Here is a 26,870-nt window from a genome sequence, read left to right as displayed (position 1 = left end):
GAACTGATGGAGTTCGTCAAGGTCTACTGCATAGTCTCGTGCGCGGGCGGATGAGAGGTCACGTTCCGGATGAACGGATAGGTTCGGATGATATCCCTTATTGGCGAAGAAGGGTGATACTCCGGTAGTAGCACTCGGAGCGTTGTTATAAGCGAATTCTGCCAAGGGAAGTAGTTCCGACCAGTTATCCTGCTGATAGTTGCAGTATATCCGGAGGTATTGTTCAAGGGTTTGGTTCGCTCGTTCGGTTTGTCCGTCTCCTTCCGGATGATATCCGGACGTGAAGTGGAGGACCATATCTAATGCTTTTCCTAAGGACCGGAAGAAATGCGATACGAATTCTGTTCCTCGGTCCGAAGTGACATGGGATGGAACTCCGTGCTTGGAAAACACGTGGAGGACGAATAGACGAGCGAGATCCGGAGAGGTAATGGTGTCGTGGGTAGGGATGAATATAGCTTGTTTGGATAGACGGTCGATTACGACGAGGATGGCTGTAAAGCCGGATGAGTCCGGAAGGTGCTCGATGAAATCCATGGATATAGAATTCCAAGGCTTTTCCGGTATGGGTAACTGCTTGAGCAATCCGTAAGGTTTGTGTCTCGGAACCTTAGCTCGGCCGCAGGAAGTACAAGACTTGACGTAGTCTTTGACATAGGTACGGATTCCTGGCCAAGTGTACTCGCGTCGGATGATATCTAGCGTCCGGTTCTGTCCGAAGTGTCCGGACAACGGATGATCATGAGTATTCTGGAGGACGCGAAGACGGAGATTATTAGATTCCGGAACATATATACGGTTGTCGCAGCGGAGGAAACCACTATCGTCCACCGTCCATCTCGGATCCGAAGGTTCCGGAAGATGTTCGGATGCGATAGGGTCATTAGGAAGTGCGGTCAGGATGTCTTTCCGGAGCTGGTCGATATCAATCAGAACGGCTGCCCTAAGAACCGGAGTTACTAGAGTTGAGGCTCGGAGGGACGAAGCTAACTGTTCCGAAGTGAATACCGGACGGAAATTGTGAGGGTTAACTCGAGCGTAGTCCTTATCCCCCTCTTTGGGATAGACGTCCCAGCGTCTAGTAAGGGAATCCGGTTTAGCTCCGAGTTTTCCGGGACGGAAACGGATGACTAGGTTAAACTGATGGAGGAATTCCGACCAGCGGGCCTGACGGCGAGAGAGGAGTTTTGTGGTAGAGAAATACTCAAGGTTCTTATGGTCCGTGACAACGTCTATCGGCTCGGCAGAGCCTTCAAGGTAATGTCGCCACGTCCGAAAAGCTTCATGGATGGCTAGAAGTTCCTTATCGTGAGTGTCGTAGTTGAGTTCCGGAGCGGTAAGCGTCCGAGAATAAAATGCCACCGGACGAAGCTCTGAGTCCGGACATACTATGGAAAGTATTCCGGCTATAGCGTAGTCAGAGGCGTCGGTTTCTACGACTATCGGAACATTCGGAATCCAGTGCGTAAGCACCGGAGCGGACGTGAAAGCTTTCTTGAGTGTTTCAAAAGACTTCCGACAATCATCGGAAAAATCCCAAGTAACCCCCTTGCGGGTAAGACGGGTGAGCGGAACTACGATGTCCGAGTAATTGAAAATGAATCGACGATAGAAATTTGCGAATCCGAGGAAGGATTGAATATCCTTAACTTTCCGAGGTTCCGGCCAGTCAACGATGGACTGGATCTTCTCGGACGACATGGTCAAGCCGTCCGGAGATAGGATGTAACCAAGGTATTCAACGGATGTGGTATGGAACGCGCATTTTTCGGGTTTAGCATAGAGTCGATGTTTTCGGAGACGGAGAAGGACTTCTCGGACATGTTCCTTATGGGATGCAAGGTCTTGGGAATAGATGAGGATGTCGTCCAGATATACGATAACGCATACATCCAGCATATCAGCAAACACGCTATTGACAAAGCGTTGGAATGCAGCCGGAGCGTTAGTGAGACCTTCCGGCATTACCAACCATTCATATGAGCCATAACGCGTTCGGAACGCGGTCTTCCATTCGTCTCCGTCCGCTATCCGGACGAGATGATAAGCGGATCGGAGGTCGATTTTGGTATAGACTTTAGCGCGGCTCGGAGAGTCTAGGAGGTCGGTAATGAGAGGTAACGGATATCGGTCTTTCTTGGTAATCTGGTTAAGTCCACGGAAATCTACACAGAGGCGAAGGGAGCCATCCTTTTTCTTGACAAACAGGACAGGAGCTCCGTGAGAAGAGGATGAGGAACGGAGGAGTCCGGAGGAAATATTTTCATCAAGAAACTTCCGGAGGGCTGCAAGCTCAACTGCAGATAGAGAATAAATGGTTCCGAGGGGCGGACTAGTTCCTTCCTCTAACTCGATTTTGAGATCATAGGGACGATGAGGAGGAAGTTGGCTAGCTTTGCCCTTATCGAACACATCCGAGAATTCGTGATATTCCGGAGGAATTCCGGACAGGTCCGGAGGATCGGATGAAAGGGAAGCGGACCGGAGGTCTACACCGGTCGGACGAAGGTAGATGCTGAACTGTTCCGATCCTTCCAATTTGCAGGCCCGGCAAAAGGCAACCGCATTGATCAAGGAAATGTTGGGGATGGTTTTATCAGCGGAGGTTCCGGATGTAGTCGGAGGAGGTAAATCTTCCATCGGAGGATGCGGATCCGGAGACGGAAGCGACGTCGGAGGTGTCGAAGGCATTCCATGAGAAGTCGTTCGGAAATCGATGCTGCCCGAAACCCAGTCAATCAACGGATTGTGTAGGGTGAGCCAGCTATATCCAAGAACGATAAAACAAGAAGAATCCAACGGAGTAACGTAAAACGTATCGGAGGTAACTACACCGGACGGAAAACAGATAGGCAAATCTATAGCTTCGGAAATCATATTATTACAAGTACCATCAAACAAACGGAGAGAAAGCGGAGATATCGGATATGTAGGAATTTTATTTTTTCGGACGAAATCAGAGTCTATAAAACAGTGAGAGGAACCACAATCAATTAGTGAAGGAAAATCAGAAATATCAGGAAAAGTAGGAATAGAAACGTATGGACAAAGAGAGTTCGGATCGGAAAGAGAAACAGCATTGAGACGTAGCTCCGTTGCACGGGTAGAGTCAACGCAACCCTCATCCCGTGCGGAGTCGGGAGGGTTGCGGACTATTTTTTTGCTTCATCCGAAGCCTCCGGTTTGTCTTCCGGAGTTACTACTGCAGCGCGGCCTTTGGCAGCGCGCGAAGTAGACTTGGTGCATTCCCGAGCCGAATGGCCGGGTCCACCGCAGAATAGACAGAGTTTGTTATCCATCCGTCTCTTACGTTCTTCGGACGTGAGCTTCCCGTCCTTTCCTAACTTGGAGGTAAGGTCCGGAGGTTTAGAAACGGAGGATGATGCGGAAGTAGCGGGTTTGTCGGATTTGTACCTCGAAGGTCCGGACGAGTTGGAATTCGTCCGATCGGACGTGGTTTGCTTAGGAGGAATGGAGGTGGTGGGTTTAGTTTCGCGGGCGACTTCTCCCTTCCGTTCCCAGTATCGAGCGTCGATAGTCTGGGCAAGGATCTTGTATTCGGAAAGGGTGGAAGGTTTACCCATGCGACTGATTTCGTCTTTGATACGAGCCGGAAGTCCGTTATAGAATTGGCGTCTTAGGGCACCGTCACCCCAGCCACGGACTTGTGAAGCAAGACGCTGAAATTCAACAACATATTTATTAATGCGTTGTCCGTCACGCATATGAAGTTGCTCCAATTGCATTTCCGCATCTCCGGACGGATCGTGCGGTCCGAAATTGGTTTGGAGTTCAAGCATGAACGCGGAGTAATCATCCATCCAATCCGGACGATCATCGTCCTCGTCGGCTAGGAGATCCGGTTCGAACCACTCGAGTGCCATACCCTTAAGGTAGGATTGGGCGAAGTTGACTTTTGCCCGTCCGGAACGGAAGGCTTTGGGTTTGCTTTGGAAGTGGAGCTCGCATTGGACGAAGAATGCACGAAGCTTCCGAGGCTCAGTGCCATCGAAAGTATCGGGCTCACGGATCTTGACTTTAGAATCTTCGGACGAGGTCGGACGACAATTGTTGCGTGCGAGATTGTCGATGGCTTGAGAAAGCCGAAGCATGACACGGTCTTGTGGGTTTAACCCGTCAAATTCATCATCGTTGTCATCCGGTTCATCATCCGGATCACCTCCGAAGTCATCCGGAGGGTTTCCACCAGGAGTATCTTCATCGTCCGGAGGTCCTTCGTCATCCGGATCACCTCCAGCAGGAGTGCGCGTAGGGGTTTCCGGATGCGGACGATTCATGAGTTGCGAAATACTTTGAGCAGGACCGCGTGATACACGGCGCTGAGAGAAACTGGTGAAGGCGTTAACTACGGATGTCGGATCGCGTCGGGTGGACGAAAGTCCGACAGCGTGCAAAGCGGCTTGGTTTACTTTAGTAGGAGCCATGATATGAGTAAGTGTACTTGGAAAGGTGTGAGTTCGAATATACTGTTAAGGTCGTACTCTCGTAGGATCGGATCCGAAGGACTTCGGCCTCAGCTCGTACGCTGTGCCCCTTTCCCAAGTACTGTCCCTTATTTCAAAGTACTAACGATAACGCGTCCGAAGGTCCGGACGGGTCTCGTAGTATATCCGGATGTCTTCCGGATATCGGAAACGTATATAAGACTAATCCGGATGTATCCGAACTAGAAACTAACAGAGTAAGACTACCCGAAGGTAGAGCCGAGGATATAGACTATCGGAATCTATCCGAAGTCTCGGAGGGTGACAAGAGTAAGAAGGACTCAAGTCCGGAGGACAGAAAGAGGACAAACTAAGATGATATTCGAACTGAGGTACTACAGGACATATACACGAGTTTATATACTATGAGGATAACGGAAGTATCAGTAAGCAAGGGTCCGAGGCTATGTACGAAGCATGTGCAAAGGTTATCAAACGCGAGTCGGAAATGAGACATAGGTTAACGGATCAGTAATCATACCGGTAATAAGCATAACCGAAACACCGGGAAGAGGAAATACCGAATAGGCTGTGTTTAACGTTATATGAAACAGGAAATGAATTAGAAAGCTTATCGTAAATCGGATCGGAAGCGGATCTATACATCGGACCGGACCGGATCTCAGGGTCCGAAGTCCGGAAGAGAAGCGTGAATATATGGGATATGACATGCTACCTACAGACGCTCGACAGCTACTTCTCCTCTAGGCGCATCACAGCACGAGATGCCAAGTCCTGCAACAAACCCAACAGTACTAGTAGCAGCGCTTCAGACCCTTTCTCCTCAGGCACTTCGACCACCGTCAGCACCAGCACAGCCCCCACTCGCATGATTCACGGCAGTGTTGCTGGTGTTGTCCGACGAGTTGAGTCGTCTGGCCAAACACGATCCCAGCAGCTGTTCTCCCTTGCCACCGGGATCGATTCCCGTTCATTGACACTTCAAGATTCTATTGAGTTCTACCTATTCATGGACATGCGTGCCGAATTCAAGTGGCTATCCTATCAAATGTCCTCGAAGCGCTGGGTCCTGGCTACCGAAGAGTACAACCATCGTCTCGCGCAGAAAAAGGGCAGTTCCGTTGTCGAGAAGAACCCGCAGGCACTCCTACGTGCGCTGGGTGACATCGAGCCGAAACTGATGAACCGGATCATCAAGAATGAATATACCTGTAAGTCATATCTGTCCTGTACATCTCTTCTCACAGTTTCTGACATCTGGACCACAGCAAAGAGGAACGACGAATCATTTTGGCGCCATCATTGTTCCGTTGTTTCCCTCGTCAAGGAAGACCGAGGGAAAAAAGTCAGTCCCTGCATCATTCAAAGTTCGCGCCAAGTTCACTGAATTCGTTTCATTAGCCCCGAAAGGCACAAACATGCTCGCGCTGCCAAACGATCATGTACCCTGGCCCCGAAAACTCGCCACTCAACCACAAGCGGGGCTACTGTGCCGATGGCGTCAAACAGGTGTCGAAGAACAGCGGCGAAGAACTCCCTCCCTGGCCTCAGCCTCAAGGTGTCTTCTCCGAAGGCCGCACATTCCACCCTCACACATTTTTATTAGCTGTTCAGCGTGTCTACGAGTATGTTTTCTTGCAGGGACCGGGAGAGATAGATTTGCTTGAAACGGAGGCCTTCGCGAAGCTGCTTGTCTCACGCACTGAGGTCCATGATGATGGTGCAGTGCTTTTCCGGCTGTTCACTGACTTCGTGGTTGACCCGTCCACCCCCCGTGACCGCATTATCATCCGCAACGACGAGCAGTGGCTGAGGATCAACTTCCTCCAGCAGCCATAGTTGAGATTAGTGTATGTCTTCATGCCCTCGTCTTCATTTACAGTTTTTTTTAGTCTACTCTGTCTAGTATAGTCATGTTTGCATTGAGCAATCATATCAAACTCTTCCTGCTTTGATGTCTGCATCTTCAACTCATCCTTGTTATATACCCTGGACCTTCTCACCTCGTTTCAGCCTGCAGGAACTCACATTCACGCTGTGTCATGCCTACGCTCGTGCGACACATTCCGTCTCTGAATCGATTCCAGCGCCCTCTGGAAATGTTTCACGCCAACAAACCAGAGGCTCTTTCCCGCGATCCCCCACCAATTCAACAAATGACAGGCCGTTTTTCAGCCCCTCCTTTTCTCGCAGAAATACACAGGCTCGAGCACAAGCTCAACAGGGATGCCCCCCTCCTCTCTCTATTCTATTGAGCTCGATTCTCGATTCATTCTCTCGCGCGGGGAAGGGACTTCGCCTTTGCAAACTCGAACACGTCATGTGACCCAAAAACTCACGTGCCTCCAAACGGTCTGAACGGTCGGTCGGTCTTTGAAAAAACGGTCGACCGTTTGTCAGCCCCCCCTTCCCATGGCGCAGCTGCCCATCGATGTCTATTAGGGTGCGGTGAAAAATTATCCAGCCAGTTATTAACTGGGTTATTAACCCAGGAGATGGCAGTTAATTATTAACTGACATTTTTTAACACATATTGACAGTCGGCACGTGATTTTTTTCGTCCAAGCTATAATTAATATTAACTGGTCGAAAACAGGTGTTATTAACTATTCTTGATGAAAAAAATTCTGTGTGCTGGGCAATGATTTCACTTCCAGACCCATTCACCATCAGCATTGCCGGCATCATCAATGCAAGCCACCATTTGCTCTCTCTTCTTACCTTTCAACACACTCCCTTGGGGTGGATCATCAGCGAGAATTTTTGTGAGTTCCGGCACGTCCAAGTCAATGTCTTCCTCAGCATCGAAAGTGGAATCACCAGGCATGTTTTCAATTTTGTCATCGAGCCAGGTATGAGTATCTTCATCAAGTATCTCCTTGTGTTCATCACCGTGTTCGATAATCAACGAACTTCCTGTGATACTGTGCGTCCGCGAAGCAGTGCTCTTTCCTTTGCCGAAAATGACCTGCTCAACATCAAAGAAGTCCAACGTGGGTTGCTCGCGCAAGCGGAATTTCTGTAAATTCAAGGCGTTAGAAATGTGCTGTGTAAAAACGATATACTGACCTCAGGATCATACATATGCCTCTTCTGTGCGATGCACTAAGGGCCGATAGATTAGCACAATATCAATTGATATAACGGCATGCCTAGGATGCCATGGTAGGACATGGTACATTATTTACAGTTCTTGACCGGTGTCCCTCCAGCGTTGAATTATTTACAGTTAATAACCCGATTAATAACTCGGTTAATTAACCGCTGTTAAAAATTATTGAATTTTTCACCGCACCCTAATGTCTATTGAATGTTCAATGGGTCAACGTCTGTAAACAACCTTGGTAACAGTGCAGGCTCTCAGGCAGGCCGCAGCCCATCCCTCTTTAACTATTCCTTTTAAATCCCTCAAAAAATGCTCTCATGGAGCAATTTAAGTAAGACGCCCTGGTCGCAACTTCCGTCCTTCATTTTCACTTTCCTCTCCTTTCTACCACATATATCATGGGCTTCAGAGTGGATCGGCTATTCGTCAGATGGATATGCTACTATGACACACTACAGCCTTCCAGAAAACTTTATTGCAGCATGCGGGTGTACATCCACGAGCACAGATTATCCAACTGCTGCAATGAATCAGATGGCATACGGCAGCAGTACATCCTACGGCCCCGCTTGTGGACAATGCTTCAATCTCACCCTACTAAACTCTTTCCTTTCAAATCCCCCTTTCTACCCCAACGTGACAAAATCAGTAGTCATCAAAGTCACTGACTTATGTCCATTATCTCATTCCGGCTGGTGCAATGCAACTACGCATGGGCCGAACGCGTAAGCACACCTTTTGCGTTGTTCCAACATCTGATCTTCGCATAGTGGTAGTCACTACTTGAATTTTGACCTCGCATGGCCCTCATCTTCGATTCCAAACGATTTCTTTCCATCAAATGAACCACTTTATGGTAAGCACCCGAGATCGTTGCCGCACGCACAATTGATTCGGGTTTCTAGGTTATACTGTGAGGCTACTTATTGCCGCTGTGCTTGCTTATAAATCATTGTGCAACCAGGACTTTGGCGTCTGGAATATCAGTTACCAGTCGGTCTCATGTACAAATTGGAAGGGCTGGAACAACGCTGCTGCTCTCGGGAGTGTGGTTAACCTGGGATACAGCGCATGCTGTCCCAACAATCCAGCTGTTAGTCAGTCACTATCCTATATCTAACTGTTACCACACTTTTTCGTCAGGGAAGTACTAATGATACTTGTCCGTCATATTCTGACGACAGTGGCATCCCGTATGTGCCTTTTCGCTCATTTCTCGAAAAAAAAATTCTGACAGTGTGTACGGCCAAAAGACCTGACACGCAAACATCTGGATTTGCTATATCCTCACCGATTTCGCTCCTTCCTATCGTCACACTCGCTGTATCGTTAGTATCCCACGTGTTGTAATTTCTTGGTTTTTCCGGCTTCATGAATTTTTTGACATACCCCGAATGCATTGCAGTGGTGCGTACAAGAACGATGGCTACTCCATACAGCATGTATTCTTCACACTCACGACTTCGATACTTATATTTGGACATCCACTGCTGGCATAAAAGCTAGCTCAGAGTCAGGCCTCGATGGGCTCAGCTACAGATACATCACCTGAATTACCAAGTAATTCAAGCAAAGCCCATAAACTGTCTAGTAATACATGAGTCATAGTCAGTGTGGAAGTTGGGACAAAGGATGGACGTACAATTCCAAAGATCGCACGGTAGGCATTGAAGAAATAAGTTTGCACATACGCGTTTGCAGAGAAATGTACGTTTATAAGAAATCTCTTCCACTAATCGTGGTCGGGGAAATAAACAGGGGGCGTATAGAGTCTATAGGATATAAATTTTATGGGTAGATAGCCGGTGCAGGGCTCCATAGCGTCACGGTGGACGAAAAGCCTTCCGAGTCGTTCGCGAAATAAATGATCCCGTTCTCTTCGATGCTAATCTGGTATGTTGTCCCCACGGTTGCCAAACTGTAGATGCTGACGGAAGAGGCCCAGTCCACGTTGACAATCTGTGTTTGGCATGTAGTGTTACCCTCACATGTCGCGCTGTAGTTCTGGTGAGAGGCAAAGATTAGGAACGACCCAGTTTGCTTCAGCTGTGCCTCACCTGGAAGAAACTGTAGTGACCGGCACCTTAGGGAAAATGCATAGCACGTAAACGCAAGCATCGCATGAGCACATGATTAAGACGAACCAAACACGATGATATCAGTGGATGATTGCACCCAGAGACCCCAAGCCATAGTTGTGTCATTTGCAAATGTCGGATCATCGTAAACATTTGAAATATCAAATGGCCCTGGCGGTGCAGGATCAGGTTGGAAGTAAGGCTATGCAGAGATATCAGAGGCAAACTCATTTCGTCTTTGGATTAACCTACCGTCTCAGTCTGGATTAGACCCATGTAATGGTTTTTCGCCCCAACTAAACTATACTGGTAGAGTATATGATGTTCCGCTATTCAGGGCATCTATGAATTCATGGGCATCACCCAAGGTACAATACTTACAGGCTATGCGAAATCAGTATATCTGTCTTGTGGACAGAAGAGCAAACTCACATGTACCAATCATCCAGACAGGACCCTGAGAGTGAGACAAAATTCCTCTTCCGCTGAACAAGGTTAACTGGTCAGAGCCGTCGAGATCGTGATCCGCCAGCCAAACCCATGTTCCCTTGGCGAAGGACATTTGAAATCAGTGCGCTAAAACTATTGCTAAGGTCATAACGCCACACCTCAAGGTAAGCTGATGCACCATATGTGATGTGTAAACCAAGGAAAGCTGCAAAACATTCGAGATTAAAGGACCCCGCGGGGCACTCTGCGTCTTGGAGGTGGGTCCCATTAGCTAGAATAAAGAGTAATAAATCAATGTCCGCATGCGATAAAACTTCAAACTTGCCTCCCCCGAGCCTGTCACAGATGCAGATGAGAACGGACTCTAAATAAGATTGAAAAGGGACTCACCGGATGTGCGAATCCCACATTCCTGCAGCTCCTTGGAGACCAGGGGGATCGCGGACGTTCCACTCCACGACAATGGCGCCTGCAGCTGGTCCTTGCGTCGTGAACACCATATCTGTAATCTCTGTAATTCCCTGCGAGCCAGGTGTACCGACTTGTACAACAACGTTGGGGTCTTCCTGATTATTGAAATTAAGGCCGGCGCCCATAATCTGGGTCCAAGCCTCTCCAACAATTCGTGTTCCTGCCGGAACATGTATAGTTGAAGTAACCTTATAGATGCCAGCATCGAAATATATAATGTAGCATCCAGCGTACTGCCCCACATTTCAATCAGTATGAATATTGTCAGACTATCGTGTAGAAATACCTTTGCGAGCGCAGCTTTAATAGCTTCAGTGTCATCCGCCATCCCATCTCCAACGGCTCCCAATGACCTGACGCTCTTGAACTGATCGACTGAATAGTCAGCATACATGGGATGTCCTTTGCTGACAATGAAGCCATTGTGGTCCAAAAGGACCGAGTCCTTATGCGCGGAGTGTATCTTGCCCTGTGTGAACGTTCCGTTCGGGTGCGTCCCTGTATAAATGTTACCCTTGCCCCACGATTCAATGGTCCTTGTTCCACCAGCAAGGATAGTAGTTCCGTTTTCCATGACAGCGGTGGACACGTTATTGAGTTGGATGTTATTCAATACGAGGGATCCTGCAACGGAGACATTTGTCGGCGTGGGGGTCTTGATGAAGACAGGAGTGTTTGTGATCACTGCGTCAATAATAGCCTCTCCTCCATTCCCGCCACCCGAAAGATTGAAGCCGATTTGACAGTCATTAATTATGACGCGTTGGTAAGTCCATCCTGTACCCCATCAATTGCGCGCTCACAACAAAAGAACAGTTATTACCCCAGTTCCACGATCCAAACACAGCTTGGGACAAGTGGTATAGGTTCACTACACTGACATACATCGTAGACCTTACCTGTGTTTGCATTGTTGACAGTGAGATTACGCACGGTAAACCTGTAAGTGGACGCATCATGTGCTACGGAACTCGGAGGGTAACATGGACGCCAACACTTACTGTTGGTTTCCGACCCAGATACCATACTTTCCACCGTTGAATACGAGATCTCCCATAAAGCCACCACTTCGCTAGTGTTCATATATGTCTTTCGATGTAACAATATTTATTTACCTTCCAACTTCCATATATATGCCTGGGAGCATGAATAAATGAGCATACCATCATTCATAAGAATGACATACCCTGGTGATTGTTTCCAGGTTCGGTAGACATGTTGACTACAACGTTGACCAGCGACGTCGACTGTGATACTTCCCAGTGGATACCAGTGGCCGAGGCATTCGCAGGCATTCGTGTGAGGTCGATAATGAAATTACGCGCCGACCGGTAGCTTTCATAATATAAGGCCATCGATGTCATGCATACAAGGAAATTCGAACGACACATACAAGCTGTCTTGGTTGATATACCAATTCTGATTGTTGGTGTACGGGTCGGCATCTGATCTCGTTGTTAGTAGGTCTTCTTAAGCTAAAGAAGCCTCTCCGTACCAATTACAGCTAGTCCCGTGAAGTTAGCACTGGCAAGCAACGTCGGAGGTGTTCTTGCGTCGCCCACCATGACTGTGTAATAATATGCTTGGAGTGGAGTAGACACCAGGTAGGTTCTGATTAAATGCGTCAGAAACGAACCTGGCATTATACACATATACTTACCCTGCTGGGAAGTAGACTACTGCCGGAGTGGTTCTGACGAACCGTCGAGCCTGAGAGTGTACTGGATATCTTGGAAATCTTGTGACTTACGTTGATGAACCGCAAGTCAAGTTACCACATCTGCTACCGGTGGAGATCGCGGCACTACAAAAAATAAGCATTATGATCATCGATGCGATGGACTATGCACTTAATGGCAGCAGTGTCATCATGCACACCATCGCCCGCAGCTCCATAATCCTTCACGTTTCGAAACACTTTGTACTTCGTCGCATTAGGTGCAAACGGTGCTACACCCTGATGGTGAATGTTTTCGAGCCAGTAAGGTTCTCCCCACAATGCATTTCCTGTAGTGAGAGGCACACCACATGCTGATCCCAATGCGGCGACATGGGTGGTCTGGCTCACGATCGCGCCAAGGGCTAGCAAAAGTAAGCTTGCGAACACCATGCCTTACCAGCGAGTGAGATCCGCAGAGTGCAACGGAGAAAACGCTGACACCTGAAAAATTTGCGTACCCACTTTATATTTGCCTGAAGATAAAATGGAAGCGTACCAGTTTTATCTATTTAAATAGATGGCGTCCACATTGTGCGACGGAAGAACGTCGCCTTGATAACAAACCCAAGAATGAGATTGTTGGCACAATCATTCAGGTGACCCGTGCGTGGAACTCGAACATTTGATGAGCTGGCCCCCCGGGGCATTCGACGGTGCTAGTGGCGGAAGTCAAGTTAAATGCCGTATAGTGACTTACGTGCTAATGTACATATGTAGTTAGTACCTTTGCTGAACCGCACTCGCCGACTAGCGCCCATTTGGCCAACTTAAACCAGCTATAGGCTTCGAAAAGGCTGCATCCCTTCTATCTCATACGTCATGGAGGAATCGAAGAGTCGCATGAGCCACAAAGACGTTCAGTCGTACTCGTCGGCGTCGACGATACACAGGACAAACGAACGAACAAACGACTCTACTAATCTCACGCACTGACACACTGATCATGGCAGTGACATAATATCATGCGGAAACACAAAAGTTGAACTTGCCTCTCGGAAACGTCCGAAGTGGGACCCCGTAAGCATTAGGCACCTTCAGCATGCCGCAGCTACCCACACTGAGTCTCCCTAAATTTAAAAGCTCGCATACCTGTTTCTCACCGATGCGGACATCCCGTCGCAAGTATCTCGGTGACACTTGTATATGAAACTATCCACCTGACTCGGACTGCCACCATTGCATCTCAATGCAAACAATGCACATGGTGGCAAGTGTCCTGACCTCATTATTGATGTCAATGCGTTTCTCACTACTATCCTTCGCCGAAATCCCACCATGGACTGGACGAGCTACAATGTGAATTATAACCACGTCGTGGTGCGTATCTGTAGACACACTTATTCCCACCCTGCACACTGGTAGGCTACATCACAGCCACAAGGGTATCCCTGCTCGCGCTCTTGAGCGAGATGAAGAACGACGTGCTATCTTCATGAACTATATCGCCGAGACAGCTTTGGGTCCGGAAATGCTGATATTTGGTGACGAAGCTGCGAAAGATAAAAGGACATTAATTTGTCGATTTGGCGTTCGAAAATTTTCTTCGTTAAATAGCAGTCGAAGTGTACCGTTCCTTTTCAGTGACCTTATGGAGTGATTTATCGTGTTTCGCAAGCATAGCTGTGAGGAAGGCAGGACATTCGGGCTCGGAGACATGAAAAATCTTGACCTTCCTAGACTTCACCTCATGCATTTCTAAAAGGGACGTTCAAAGCTGTGTTTACGAGGGGTTTTCACGAGGTTGTTTTCAAATCTGTCTTCGAATTTCGGCAGTGACGGCGGGGCCGTCGGACTCCGAATTTCGGCACAAACCGAGCCGCTATCATCATCTAAAAGTTTAGATTCTACGTAAGGTTCATCAGGCATTCAACCACACTATGGCAAAGATTTAGCTAGCCTTATTTACAGCTATTTCCATATCGATAGGCCAAAATCAATTTTACATTACTTACTGACTTTGTTTATCTTTGGAGTAATTTGTCAGAAACATCAACAAAGGCGCAGTACAGCTTCGGGATCCCACCCTCACACGCCATCATGTAGGGAATCGTCGACGCATACTGGAGTCCATCAAACAACAATGGGTCCCACCTGAGATCGAGGGATATTGCCAATGCCACCCACACCAGTCATCATACCATCAATCATGCGCTTTGCCTCTCATGGCTCACAGGGTCTATCATTCAGAAGCCCTTGCAAGCTGGTCATCCTTGTCAGCCTCTATAGCAGGAGGCTGCGGCTCTATCTATTGAGGACAGCTACAACACGCGCGAGGACTACCGACCATGAGCCAGGACTCCTGCTACTGCACCCAGACCTACCTAGGTCTGATGGGACGCCCCGCTCCATCTACCCTCTCCTCAAAATGCAACTGTCCCCAGTTGCACTATGAAAGATGATGTGTGGGACTCCGAGTATGAGGACCTGCGCCAGACCACCCTGGTACAATGGTCACAAGTACAGCTTGAAGCTTGTGTCGAGCGCACCCTGGACATTTTTCTACATGAGCTACAGTCTGTACTACAGGGTGCTGCTGATTGCAATGAGGAGATTTGCAGAAAACTTTCTCCCTTGTAATAGAGCTGAAATACATTGTTGTCATCGTTGTACTATGTCATTGTTTGCCAGTGCCAGAGACAAGCTGAAACTTTAGCAGGGCTGGCACTTATAAATGACATGGAGTAGCCCGACAACATCATGCTCAAATTTAGAAATATGTGACATCACAATCAGGGAAGGCGGGGAGGCGGTTGTTTGTTTTGCTCCAAACCTAAACAAAGGGCGGTGAGTTTGTAAAATGGAATTTGGCCTATCGATTTGGAAATAGCTGTAATGTACAATATTGAAAATATATATCACAATTGCAGATCACATGATAAAGCCATAGATAGGTAGACTACATTGGTGAGATCTCCCAGTGGTACAATGTTGACAAGCTTATGGTAGTACATTGTGATCTACTAGCACATTGGTATACTGTTATCAAATGTATCTACTCTTACATAGCCAGCTTCCCATGGCAGAATTCATAATCAATAACTTTGTGCCAAGATATGATATAGCCACAGCAACAATTAGCAAGATGCTTATTTTCTGAAAAATATATCAGGCTATAGATAGCTAGCCTTCAATGATGGGATCTGGAAAGCACCAACAGTGTGTTGGGGTTTGATATTGCAACAGCAACTACAACAAGACAATTATTTTCTACAAAACATATCAGGCTTTACATGGGCAGTTTTTGGTGGTGGAATCTACAATTACTAACAGTGTGTCATGATATGATCATGCACTATCAAGATGCTGATGTTCAACCAAATATATCTAGCTTTATATAGCTAGCTTACAATGGCAGTACATATAATAGCTAACAAAATTCTAGGGTATGATATTGAATTGTCAGGCAATATCAAGATGTTGAATTTTGGCCAAAAACATCTGTGCAATATCCAATGGCAAGATATATATTCACCAGCAGTATGACAAAGTATGATCATGCCCTATCAAGATGCTGATGTTCAACTGAATATATCTGGTTTCATACAGCTAGCTGCCAATGCCAGAATATATAATAGCTGACACAATTCTAAGGGTACACTGATGAATTATCGGGCAATGTCAGGATGTTGATCTTTGGTCAAATACGTCTGTACAGCTTCCAGTGGTAATCACCAGCAGTATGATAAGGTATGATCAAGTCCAATCAAGATGCCAAAGTTCAACTGATACATCTGGCTTTGTATAGCTCGCTCCCGATGACAAGACCTATAATGGCTAACAGCATGCCAGGGTATGCTATTGAATTGACAGGCCATAGCAAAATACTGATCTTTGGCCGAATATATCTGGGCAGCTTCCAATGACAAGATCTATAATCACCGACAATGTGGTAGGGTATGATATTGAATCGTCATGCCCTATCAAAATGTCAATTTTTCGACTGATCATTCACAATGGCAGGATCTATCACAGACAGCAAATAAAGGTGACACTTTGTCACATGGATGGAGCATCAATCAATTATATTAAGTTTCTATGATGAGCAATAATTGGTTACAATAAATAACAAATGTCATGAAATACAATGAACAATTATAAACGAAAGAAAAATGAAAATTATGTAGTACCAACACTCGCTTGTTCTTGCAAGGCAGCGCGTCTCGCATGAATTTTTGACAGCGCACTGTTTGTGCTGATACACCACTGCAAAGAGGATGAATTGGGAAAAATTCAACTTTGTAAAGTGTCAACATAGAGAACTTCTCGAGTTTGAAGAGGTGCATTACGAACCACGTCTACCATGTTATCAAGTCGGCTACTTCCTGACTTTCATCAGGATCCTCCAGCAGGTCAAGAATACTAAGATAGAAATTTTCGGAGTCTGTGACCGTGTCCGTCCATGAAAATACGGACGAGGAACTCAACGAAAAAAATCGAACCTGAAGGACCAATCAGCAGGTGGAAGCATACATGAAAATTTTTCGTGCATGCCTGTGTAGCAATATAGGCTACAGATCCTTTGGTTACCAACTTCATGCCATGGAGGTAAGCATTGCCGGAGCGTGTAGCTTTTGGCTCCTTATCCACTGAACTTGGAGAAGTAAAGACGTGTTTGAAACCCTACCAAGGGATATTGTATTGAGTGAGAACTTTGTTGCCGAAGTGCACTCACATAGACAAGTATTTTGCTCTTCAGCAACCCCTTCCATGGATCTTTGGGGTCGTAATCATACTCAGCATATAAGAACATGGGCCATTGATCTCCACGAACAGCGGTTTCACCGCTCTTGAGATTCTGCTTGGTTCTAAGTAGTGTTATGACAGCTAGTTGATTGAATGATAGAATGACTTACTCTGCATTTGACCAATCAAGGCCTGCAGGGCAAAGTAAAGCACTGGTGACTTTGTGATTGAACCCCTGATCTGACTTGATATTCCGGGAGAGGGGTGATATGACTACCTGTCCTCTGGGTACAAGCCATTCGAGGACAGCAGATTTGAGGGTCTTGGTATCATCACCTCACGCACCAGAGGCTCCTTTACCCAGCTGCAAACAGTGAGTACGATGGTATTTTAATTTTTTTGAAAGCCTACTAATTCTCCTGCGTGAATAACATCTTTCTCCTCGCCATTCATCAAACGATCTAGAAGACCAGGATAGGAGTCTATTGGCTCCATGAACACCCTGTGTTCCCGTTGAATGCTGTCATTGAATCTAGCAGTAAGTCATGGTGGCATGTAATCATTGCAATTGCACTCACTCGGTGGGAGAATCTTGTAATTCTTCAAGTCAGAGAATACCAGCAGTTAGAAGAGAAGGATAGTTACAAAGGGCAAAAACTGTGCGACCAAAATGCCGACCATGAAGTACCAAAGGATTTGAGGAAGCCCTGATGATGAGGACAAAGTGAGGACAACAGTAGTTCACCATGCGAAGAACACTGACACTTTTTTGCGCAGGCCCAGACAAAGCGCTGAACCACTGCGTTTGTGCGAAGAATTGGGATTATTTCCATTGCTACTCATAATAATAATAATAATGTTGAATGAGGCGGCTCTGATATCAGTAATAAAAGAGATGCTTTACTATATACCAAAAGACACGTGATCAAGAAAACTTCAGCCATCCCATGCAATAGATATCACAAAAGGAAACAAGCCCCGCCATCTGAGTAGCACAGATATTGTAATGTAAAAAAAAATCTGCCATCCCATTAATATTGGATGGCGTATTACCTCACCTCGCAGTATAGTCATATGGCACGCAGATACTTGAGTCTACAGCACCATTTCAGTAACCATTGCACCATTTGGACATTGTTACAGTCACTACTGTGAGCCCCCAGTCCGCACGCGACTTACCGTCGTAACAGACATCAGATGTCAGGCTCACCCTCTTGCAAGTGTTTGTGACAATGTACCCACATTGGAGGCAATGTCACACTAAGGTAAGCTCTTGGGCAATGCTGGCATGCAATATCAAATTTACAAGTTACCTTGAGCTTCCAACTCTCCTCGGTGCACAGAGGCTGTGATGTGGATGAATTATGTGGTAGTGATTGTGAGTGAGCAATCAAGTGTTACAAAAAACTACCCGGAATCAGACTTACCCTGCAGACAACTTCAAATGAAGAAATTGGTCCATTCAGGAACTCAAACGACAGGTGAGATTTGATGATTGAGGAGACTGAAAACCATCCAACGGATCTGAAAAAAATTAGGCACTGACAAGGAGTCCAAAAGCAGGCTAGAATCTGAGCTGTATCGCATCAAGGAAGAGCTAAGGAATGCAGAAAATAATATTGCATACCTTGTAGAACAGATGGCAATGTATAGGCAAAGATGGCTGGAGGAGTACTACCACGCTGACAACCTCGAGCATTATATGCCCTATGGAGTTTGTGTGCCCAACACTGGTCAGATCTTGAATGATGCTGCTTCTCCCACAGGGTACTTGGCCTGCGACATTGAAGGTTCAGAAAAGGGTGTGATCTGTGAGTCTGCAGGTGTTATTTTAGAAGAAGAGTAAGGGCACCTGCTGAGAGGACAATGCATAGAGTCAGGGTCCAATATGATGTATCAAGATAGGAATTATTATATTGACTACCTAATATCCAACTCAGAATTAAAGTCATGCTTTGAAGATTCGAGATCATGCTTACCATGAAAATTTCAAATGGGCGTTGCGCTAGTATATTGTACGGTACGTGCATGCCTCACAAATGCATGCCTGATCAGGAAAATGTTGTCAATGATGGGCAGTCGTACACTGCTGCTTAGATTCATACCAGAGTTTCACTACTATATTAACTATACTAAAATAATGTTATAAAGTACGTGAAAAGTTAAGTAAAGTCAAGGTACTGTATTAACTCCAGGGAAAAGTAAGTAGAGACAGGAATGAGGTTGACAGTTCGAAAGAAGTATGGTCAAATCAAAGAAGGTCTTGATATAGTGAACAACTACATTCAAACTCAGCCAGCATTGAGCACTAACTCACTTACTAATTGGGCATTGCCAGCTGGGTCTGAATCACATAGCCATTCATTATATCAATTGTGTCCTTCGCATCAGAGCATCCTTTCCGATCTCAAGTTTTGAGCAGCATTAGTGACTAAGTACATCGTGAATGTGAATATGTAGAGAGTAGTACTATTTGTAATCTGCCAGCTCCGCAGTTAGCTGGTGGTGTACTTAGTGATGCGAATACATAGAGTAGCAGTACTGATTTGTCCCTCCAGTGTTGGCTGGTGGTGTGTAGTAGTAGTGCACCATTCAGCGGGGGAGTGTTGGGGAGGCAGCGGGACTTCACTATTTCTACTCCAGTAGGAGGACCTCACAATTAACTTATGCAGCAATTGATCTTTGCTGTGGCATTTTACAAAACAATGCTGCTGCGCTGTGGCTCCACAATTCACAAAATTTGCTGTGAGTATTAGCTAAGATCCACACAATAGTGATTCACTACAAATACTGACATCGTGCATCTGTAGGTCTTCTTTCTCCTACCACCACCTCGATTATGATATGATAGCTTCGCATAGATAGCATCATATAGATTCTTGAATACAAAATATAGATTTTCAAATACAAAAAATGTAGACTTGATTACAAAAGTACGCAGAAATTTAAGTTCGCTGTAAGTCTGAAACTGATCATACTATGCAGAATCATGTCCAAACGCGCCACATCTGGTGGTGATGAACTGACTGCGAAGCATCACTGCAGGATTAGCAAAGGTAAGTTGTGATTGAATATTGTCACCATTGTTATTCATGAGCACAGTGCAGTGAATCAGACAGGACAATCAGCACTATATGATAATGGTGCATGGGAAATTTTGAAGCAATTCCTCACGATGTCCATGTCGTTATCTGAGATGGACGACTCACTTGTGGCATATCTCGGCGACTGGTACTCTGAGGATGACTGGGTGGAACCCTGACATTTGTTATTCTCTGGTGACACTGATAACAATGAATCCTTGAGGGTTCTTACGGCACTGTGGAGAATGTACATACCAGATCCATCAAAAAACCGTCCGTGCGCACATCTGCATCAAGTCTGGACAACCATTTGTCAGGCTCATGCGTCAACAAATCGCATAGGTCATACAAAGTAAGTGAATTTTATGAGTGATATTTTCATACACTAAACAACATATAGTGTAAAAATATGTATATACTCGATGAGGCTGAGGAGGACGATGAGGAGGAGGAGTATGAGGAGGGAGATGGAGATGGAGATGGAGATGGAATGTCTGTTCGGTTGCCGAAGGTCATGCAAATGCAAGAGCCATCGGCGAAACAGAGGTTGGCTGCAACCTTCGACGACATGGCCAGTTGGTTTGAGCAGAATTTGCCCAGCTTATCCCAAAGCCGCAAGGATTGCACTCACGGAGCTCCCGAAAGCAGGATGTATCTGCTTGATATTCAAAGTAGGTTTCTTTTGAGTCCTGTAGCATATTACTCACTCAATGCATCACAGGAACTGTCACAGAACATGTTATTGACCATCTTTGGAGGAAAAACTTCCCTGTCACCTTGTCAGCTTGGGTAGCAGGCCAAATTTACGTTGTTGTGGACAGTCCCAAGACCATCACAGATTCTCTACATAACTCGCTTTATGCTGCCGTCAAAAAGTACAGTCGCATCATGGACAAAGAATGTGGAGCAGTCGAACAATCACAGACCACTCTTCCCAACCTGGCATGGGTGAGAATCAGGCATGGCAAGTACAAGGGCTGCATAGGCAAAATCTTCAAGTCTGGGCAGGATACTGTTGAAGTCCTATGTCCTACACGCAACTTTCCCTATCCGATGCCCCAGGGGTGTCGAGCATTGGTCAAGCAATCTTGTCTTCCGAAAAATGATTCAGTGCCTGACATCATCATTGGTGATGAAGTAGTAGGATGGACATTCAAAGGAGAAAGGTATTACATGGGGCTCCTTCTAAAATACTTCCACTGTGATCAGCTCGAACTTCTCACCTCTCCTCACGTCGACAACATTCAACTCCATCTTGAATCCAGATGGGACAAACCTTTCCTCAAGAAAACTGTCATGGCATTTGCAATGCAATTTTTGCACGTGGAGGATCACACCAGGGTCATTAAAGGCTCTCTTAGTGGAGAGCTCAGTAAAGTGATCTCAATTGACCATACTTATGGTTCCGCATGCTTGGAATTTACCTTTCATGAATGTCCGGAAGAAATAGAAGTCCGACTGCAAGACGTCGAGCGTGTCTTTCGGGTCGGTGACTCTGTTAGAGTTATAGCCGGTCCGTACTTGGGTTTGGAAGGACACATCCTCCAAATGGCTGAGGACGTGTTTCACATTTGTCAGGTGGCTACTAAGGAAGTGGTAAGTCTAGTGGAATCAGTCAAATTGGAGGATGCACTAACACTTGCTGCACAGGTGGAAGTCTTGAAATATTAGATCGGCGTCCGTTGAGTCACACACTCCATTCAAACCTACAAGTGCAACAACATTTCGAGCCTCCCCCAGACTCTAACTCGATTGAAATTAGGGATTTCATTCAAGTCCTGGACGGGAAACACACTGGGAAATGTGGCGTCGTTGACTGGTTGTCTAAGGGAGATAGTTATCTGTGGTTCAGGGATCTCTTCACTCCAGTTGACACAAAGTCCGGACTGTCAAGTATCTCAGTTCCTATAGCAATGGTTCAGCAGATGGACCTCATGCGGACAATCCAGTACACAAAAGAAAGAGGCTACAATGTTAAACCTGGAGACACCGTGAGTGTTGCCCATGGGCCAGAGTATGGGGCAAAAGGGGTCGTACAGAGCGTGGACTTTCCCAATGCTCACTTGACCCTACTATGTGATGGTGACCATTGTAGAAACAACAATACAGCAAGGCGCGAACAAAGGCTCCTGGCTGTATCTGTAAATGTTGAAAGGTCGCGCATTGCCTAGTCTGCTATACTTGAGAAGACAAGTGTGTTCGACCCTAAAGGGGAAGCGAGTGCAGCAAGGATCTAGAAGTGTGCAATGAAGCGAAGTGCGAGAAAGCGCAGGTGTGTGCAAGGCACGAAGGCGCGGGAATGCGCGAAGCGCGGGAAAGTGCGCACAGGTATGCAGAAATGAGAGAGAATAAGCTTAAGTGATAATATGATGTAAGACCAGAGAAGAGAGATGCGAAATGTAGACAAATAGATTTCTACTATGTTCTACTAAGTAGTAAGTGAGTAGTAACTAGTAAGTGAGTGCAAAAGTGAAGTGAGCTAAGGTGCCTCATAGTATGTACTGCTGGTGCTTATATAGCACACCTAAGCGCTGTCATGCGGAGCTGAAGCGCTACCAAGTAAGGTATGTAAAGATATATATGAGTGAGAGTCCATGATAAAAATAAAGGTGGAATGATATGCTAATAAGAGAAATGGAAATATATGCACTAGAGGGCTTGGCGGACAGTGGATGGATGCTTCTGGATGGCTGGCACTATAGGGTGCTCAAGCGCGGGAAAGCATGTGTGCATATACATCGTGAAGCACGGGAATGGTGCGTGCATGGTGCGTGTTGCGCGGGAAAGCTGCGCCTCATATAGGAATAGCTGTGGATAGCACACAGAGTGGTGCTGCAAGTTCATGCTGTATACTCCTTGGTGAAAACTGCCATATCATGCCATGAGAGGCATGAGTCTCTACACTGTTTGCTTGTAAGTAATAATCTCTCATCACAACTCAGGCATCTCTGACTTGTGGTAGATTGACATTCAAATCAGATTTATCATCAAACTACACAATGTAAGCTTGAATTCTTTCGAGAAGGATATCGGCCAGGAAGTTTTTGTGATTGGGGGTGATCGGAAGGGCTACTGAGCAACACTCTACAGTCTTTCCCCCAAGACTTGTATCATTGCTATCCATGGGCAGCATCGCACCACCGTCAAACTTCACGATGTCATCACCAGGTGAGCGGCATCCACATTTTGTAGTGATTTCAATATTGACAACTTCTAAGGTATGACATGAGGTTAAGTGGTGCAATGCTCGAAGGCCCGGATTTGATTTGATTTTGCGACATGCGGAGAAGATCTTACTTGATGCTACCAGCCCGAAGTATCACACCACCTGTCGAAATCACTCCCTCTGGCTTGTCCACATCCATCACAGATCTCAGTCCCTCATCGTCCAACGGGTGGGCCAGCTGGTCTGCAAGCCCTGGGGATGTTGATATGGTGCATGACCCTGCATCCAGCATCAATCCCAGCTCATCCACATCTGACCCTGGGCTATTGACGGCCAGGATACCATTGACGCTGGGGCGGAGAAACTGCCAGACAGTGGTAAGCCCCTCGTTATGGCATTATAAACATGGTGGACTTATTTTCTGACAGGCCCGCTGCCTTGGCTGATGAACAAGGAATTTCCATCAAAGTTCCTCAGCTATCATGCGGTATTTAAGGTTTCACTGAGCTTTATGGGAGGCAGGCTAAATAAGTGGTTCATATCAATGGCTTGTCCTGACCCTTTCTGCGGTGAGAATGGACCCGTACCTGAGGGTTGCATTGCAGCATTTTGCACATCCAACAGTTCAGGCGCTGCAATTAAACACTATCATATCCCTGCCAGTGACCTGAGCCCAGCCCCTCCATGCAAGAAGAACCAGCATGTCCTTATCTTAGATGGGGATCATTGTGGGCTTATTTGAACTATAGCATCTTGTTACACTAAGGACAGCACAGTCAAGATTGCAATTACACCCACAGTTACCATAACTCTCCGTTTTGATGTCTGGTGGAACCTTTTCAAAACATGTCACAGTAGATTATGTACAGCACTATGCACAAATCTCATTTTGGGACACATCCTACGATACACAAAATTATGAAAATGCAAATTTGTATAATGTGACGTATATGGAAAGTAATACAGTATTGAACCTGCAGAATGGCCTTCGAGTTCCATTGACATCTACCATGTCATCAAATCATTCAGTGATGTTATCACCTGTATGTGCTCTTATCTGATCAATTTACTTAGGGGTGCCAAGGAAGCTATCCAAATATCATCAGTATTCAACTTGGATTGGAAGGATCGTGATGAGGTCATCCCAGCAGAGATATGTATTATCGCCTCCGACCAACGTTATGCATGTAAAATTGTTCTCAATAGTTGAATTCTCGTCCAAGAATCCACAGGATTGCCTGGCGCTTAGTACTATCAGTGCTGGCATCAACAACTTGATCATGGCCGACCAGTGCTTGATGAGTGACACATTCATCTTTTCATGCGTTCAATTGCCTGCTTGCACAGGTCTTATATTATCAAAATTCACCATTATTGCATGGCGCTGGGATTGCAGTGTCTCCCAACCCTATTTCAGTCACAGGGCGTGTATTTCCAACACCAAAAATCCACTACGGTAATCCTGCTTCAGTAGACCTGTGGTAAGTTCAGGACTCCAGAATGTATGGGATGCAATGATCTGATTCTCGACCTATAGATACCAACTGCGAAATGGTTCATGGAATAATCATTTCCATGAGCCAAACAGCTTATCATCTTGGTGGATTTTTAATTATTCAAGGGTCAGTGATCAAACAATCAACCAGCTCATCAACACTTTGCTCAACCCCCATATATATTAGCAAGCTCTAAGCCTCATATAATTTGCACGAACTCTTTTACGCTGTCCTGCATGATATGGGAATCATGCAGAACACATACATGACACATGATCCCACATATCTATAGTCTGTTAGCTTTGTCCTCAGACTACACAAAAAATAAATGTACTTTGAGTATAGACTCAAGTGCAACAGATAGCTTTGTGTGCTCCAATCACACAAAAAAGTACAGTGTTTTGAAGAAAAGTCAAATATGATGGAGAAATCATATATTGACATAGTCCAAGTAATGGGTGTATAAAAGCTTAGGTTATTACCTAACATTTGGCTTATTTACTTTGACTACAAATAACCAAGGAGAAAAGTTAAAAGCCTTCAAAAACCCTATCAAAAAGGCCCGTGTTTTGCTTTGTTTTCTTTTATGATTATTCCTACCTTATTTTCTCTATGTTTTTCTTTCATCTCTTTACCTATATGATTCACTGACATTTCAGATGCATCATAAAACGTACCTGCAAGGTATGATGTCATGATGATGTCATATGGCTCCACAGATAGTTCTGGCCTATTCTGTTGGTTTCTCTGATGTCATAGTGATGTCATTGGATGCTAGAATGTTCTGCTCCACCTAGCTCCACAAATGCTCCACAAATGCTCCACAAATGCTCCACAATGAGATCATTTATGATGCAATTCTGATGTCATTCCTCTTTTCAATCTTATTTCTTGGTACTATACAGTTTCTCCCATCTCATGTATAAAGGAGAGCCAATCTCCACCCAAAAATATAAGAATTCATTTTTCTTTCAAATACCTGAGAGAAATACCCCTCACATTCTTCCACTTTCCCTGACATTGACACTCTTTGTGTTAGCCAGAAAGTGCAGACCAAGTAACTAGACTTGTTCTGAGATCATTTTATCCTTTTCTTGACTGTACCTGTACTGCTTAGTGTGCATCTGACATACATTTCAAAGGACTAGGAGTATCAAGTCAAGCCAATTTATCTGTGCCTGCAGATTCCTTTGTTGGACTATCTGCATACATATTTTCAAGTTGTATAACTCGTAGTTGTACACATCCATTGTATTATTGTAGTTGTATAACACACGGTTGGTTATACACTATCATCCTATTATTTTGGATATATCCTTTGTGCTTTACTTCAAAGGAGTCCAAACCAGCATCTTTGTTTTGTATCACGCAGTCATACAAATCTCTCCATTTCCCATCAACAAGTCCTTACATATTTAGGCGGGGAAAATTCTAGCAATATCTGCTACATCCAGTTGCAACCAGTTGCACAACAGTACGCACATCACATCACTTATCTGTCTAGTCAAGAAAAAAGACTAGAGAGACTTATTTGTGTCAAGCATTTTTTTTCATCTAGCCATAGGAGAGGCTAGATATTTCTCTGCAAGGTCTATATTATCTGTCTTGTCAGATAAAGTTAGATTTCTCTTGTAGAACATCTACTGTTCTAGGTAGAATCACACCACCGGGCTGTATAGCAGGTAACCTCCCACGAACGACGCATTATCTACCACGAAAGAAGAAAAGTCATAGACCGCGAACTTGAGGTTGTTTGGCAGCATCTAGTCTTATCAAAAGTGTAATTGTGGTGTCATTGCCTTTTGACCACTTTTATATAAGACACCTCAAGTAAGAAGACAACACATCAAAGAGCACTGCGTCTTACTACCTATCTCTCATTGTGCATAAAAGTCACTACATTTGGAACTGTATTGTGACATGACACCGTGACATTGCACAGCATTGTGGCTGTTTCGCTTGTTGCCGGCTGAGCTTAAATTCTATAGTCAGTCACTATATAATCCCCATGACTTGAACACGAACATCTTTCTGTCTTCGTCTCCAGTACATGACCTAGTAGCAAGTAGTCACATAAAAACAGGATGTAATGTTGTTGGCGGGGGTACTGTATTAGTGTCTATGTAGCTGTAGACTTGAGAAAATTTCGGA

At 45.6% G+C, this 26,870-nt stretch overlaps 6 protein-coding genes across 6 annotated transcripts; 2 read left to right on the top strand and 4 right to left on the bottom strand.

Moving 5' to 3' along the window:
* Nucleotides 1-7,113: 7,113 nt before the first annotated feature.
* Nucleotides 7,114-7,550, bottom strand: F5891DRAFT_1225259 (uncharacterized protein; the record flags this gene model as incomplete). The annotated part of the gene is made up of 2 exons (XM_041369493.1): nt 7,114-7,485; nt 7,536-7,550. 2 exons carry the CDS (start codon nt 7,548-7,550, stop codon nt 7,114-7,116), a joined length of 387 nt encoding a protein of 128 aa, XP_041226339.1.
* A 331-nt stretch (nt 7,551-7,881) lies between these two features.
* F5891DRAFT_951557 (RlpA-like double-psi beta-barrel-protein domain-containing protein-containing protein) lies at nt 7,882-8,922 on the top strand (the record flags this gene model as incomplete). The annotated part of the gene is made up of 5 exons (XM_041375049.1): nt 7,882-8,297; nt 8,343-8,428; nt 8,478-8,485; nt 8,537-8,673; nt 8,721-8,922. The coding sequence occupies 5 exons, from the start codon at nt 7,882-7,884 to the stop codon at nt 8,920-8,922; spliced, it is 849 nt and encodes a 282-aa protein (XP_041226338.1).
* Nucleotides 8,923-9,235: 313 nt separating this feature from the next.
* On the bottom strand, nt 9,236-12,681 carry F5891DRAFT_1225237 (glycoside hydrolase family 55 protein; the record flags this gene model as incomplete). The annotated part of the gene is made up of 18 exons (XM_041369492.1): nt 9,236-9,576; nt 9,630-9,655; nt 9,717-9,852; nt 9,903-9,979; nt 10,083-10,197; nt 10,259-10,436; nt 10,491-10,804; nt 10,858-11,348; nt 11,395-11,418; nt 11,471-11,511; nt 11,573-11,638; nt 11,687-11,708; nt 11,758-11,906; nt 11,965-12,016; nt 12,067-12,182; nt 12,232-12,264; nt 12,322-12,375; nt 12,422-12,681. The coding sequence occupies 18 exons, from the start codon at nt 12,679-12,681 to the stop codon at nt 9,361-9,363; spliced, it is 2,370 nt and encodes a 789-aa protein (XP_041226337.1). The 3' UTR covers nt 9,236-9,360.
* A 701-nt stretch (nt 12,682-13,382) lies between these two features.
* On the bottom strand, nt 13,383-14,424 carry F5891DRAFT_1172920 (uncharacterized protein; the record flags this gene model as incomplete). The annotated part of the gene is made up of 5 exons (XM_041365612.1): nt 13,383-13,781; nt 13,860-13,986; nt 14,016-14,135; nt 14,244-14,256; nt 14,383-14,424. The coding sequence occupies 5 exons, from the start codon at nt 14,422-14,424 to the stop codon at nt 13,655-13,657; spliced, it is 429 nt and encodes a 142-aa protein (XP_041226336.1). The 3' UTR covers nt 13,383-13,654.
* A 2,162-nt stretch (nt 14,425-16,586) lies between these two features.
* Nucleotides 16,587-17,817, bottom strand: F5891DRAFT_1188252 (uncharacterized protein; the record flags this gene model as incomplete). The annotated part of the gene is made up of 9 exons (XM_041366971.1): nt 16,587-16,730; nt 16,762-16,911; nt 16,964-17,096; nt 17,145-17,258; nt 17,316-17,338; nt 17,386-17,494; nt 17,553-17,565; nt 17,620-17,681; nt 17,738-17,817. The coding sequence occupies 9 exons, from the start codon at nt 17,815-17,817 to the stop codon at nt 16,587-16,589; spliced, it is 828 nt and encodes a 275-aa protein (XP_041226335.1).
* Nucleotides 17,818-19,963: 2,146 nt separating this feature from the next.
* On the top strand, nt 19,964-23,669 carry F5891DRAFT_979988 (uncharacterized protein; the record flags this gene model as incomplete). The annotated part of the gene is made up of 16 exons (XM_041376954.1): nt 19,964-20,030; nt 20,082-20,224; nt 20,281-20,409; nt 20,458-20,728; nt 20,779-21,653; nt 21,788-22,048; nt 22,167-22,198; nt 22,269-22,385; nt 22,494-22,496; nt 22,577-22,621; nt 22,688-22,824; nt 22,876-22,970; nt 23,020-23,058; nt 23,188-23,225; nt 23,348-23,600; nt 23,652-23,669. The coding sequence occupies 16 exons, from the start codon at nt 19,964-19,966 to the stop codon at nt 23,667-23,669; spliced, it is 2,523 nt and encodes an 840-aa protein (XP_041226334.1).
* Between the last annotated feature and the right edge of the window lie 3,201 nt (nt 23,670-26,870).

This window comes from Suillus fuscotomentosus (genome assembly GCF_016647785.1).
Source record: "Suillus fuscotomentosus strain FC203 chromosome Unknown F5891scaffold_25, whole genome shotgun sequence".
NCBI lineage: Eukaryota > Fungi > Basidiomycota > Agaricomycetes > Boletales > Suillaceae > Suillus > Suillus fuscotomentosus.
This window is presented reverse-complemented; position numbering and strand designations above follow the sequence as displayed.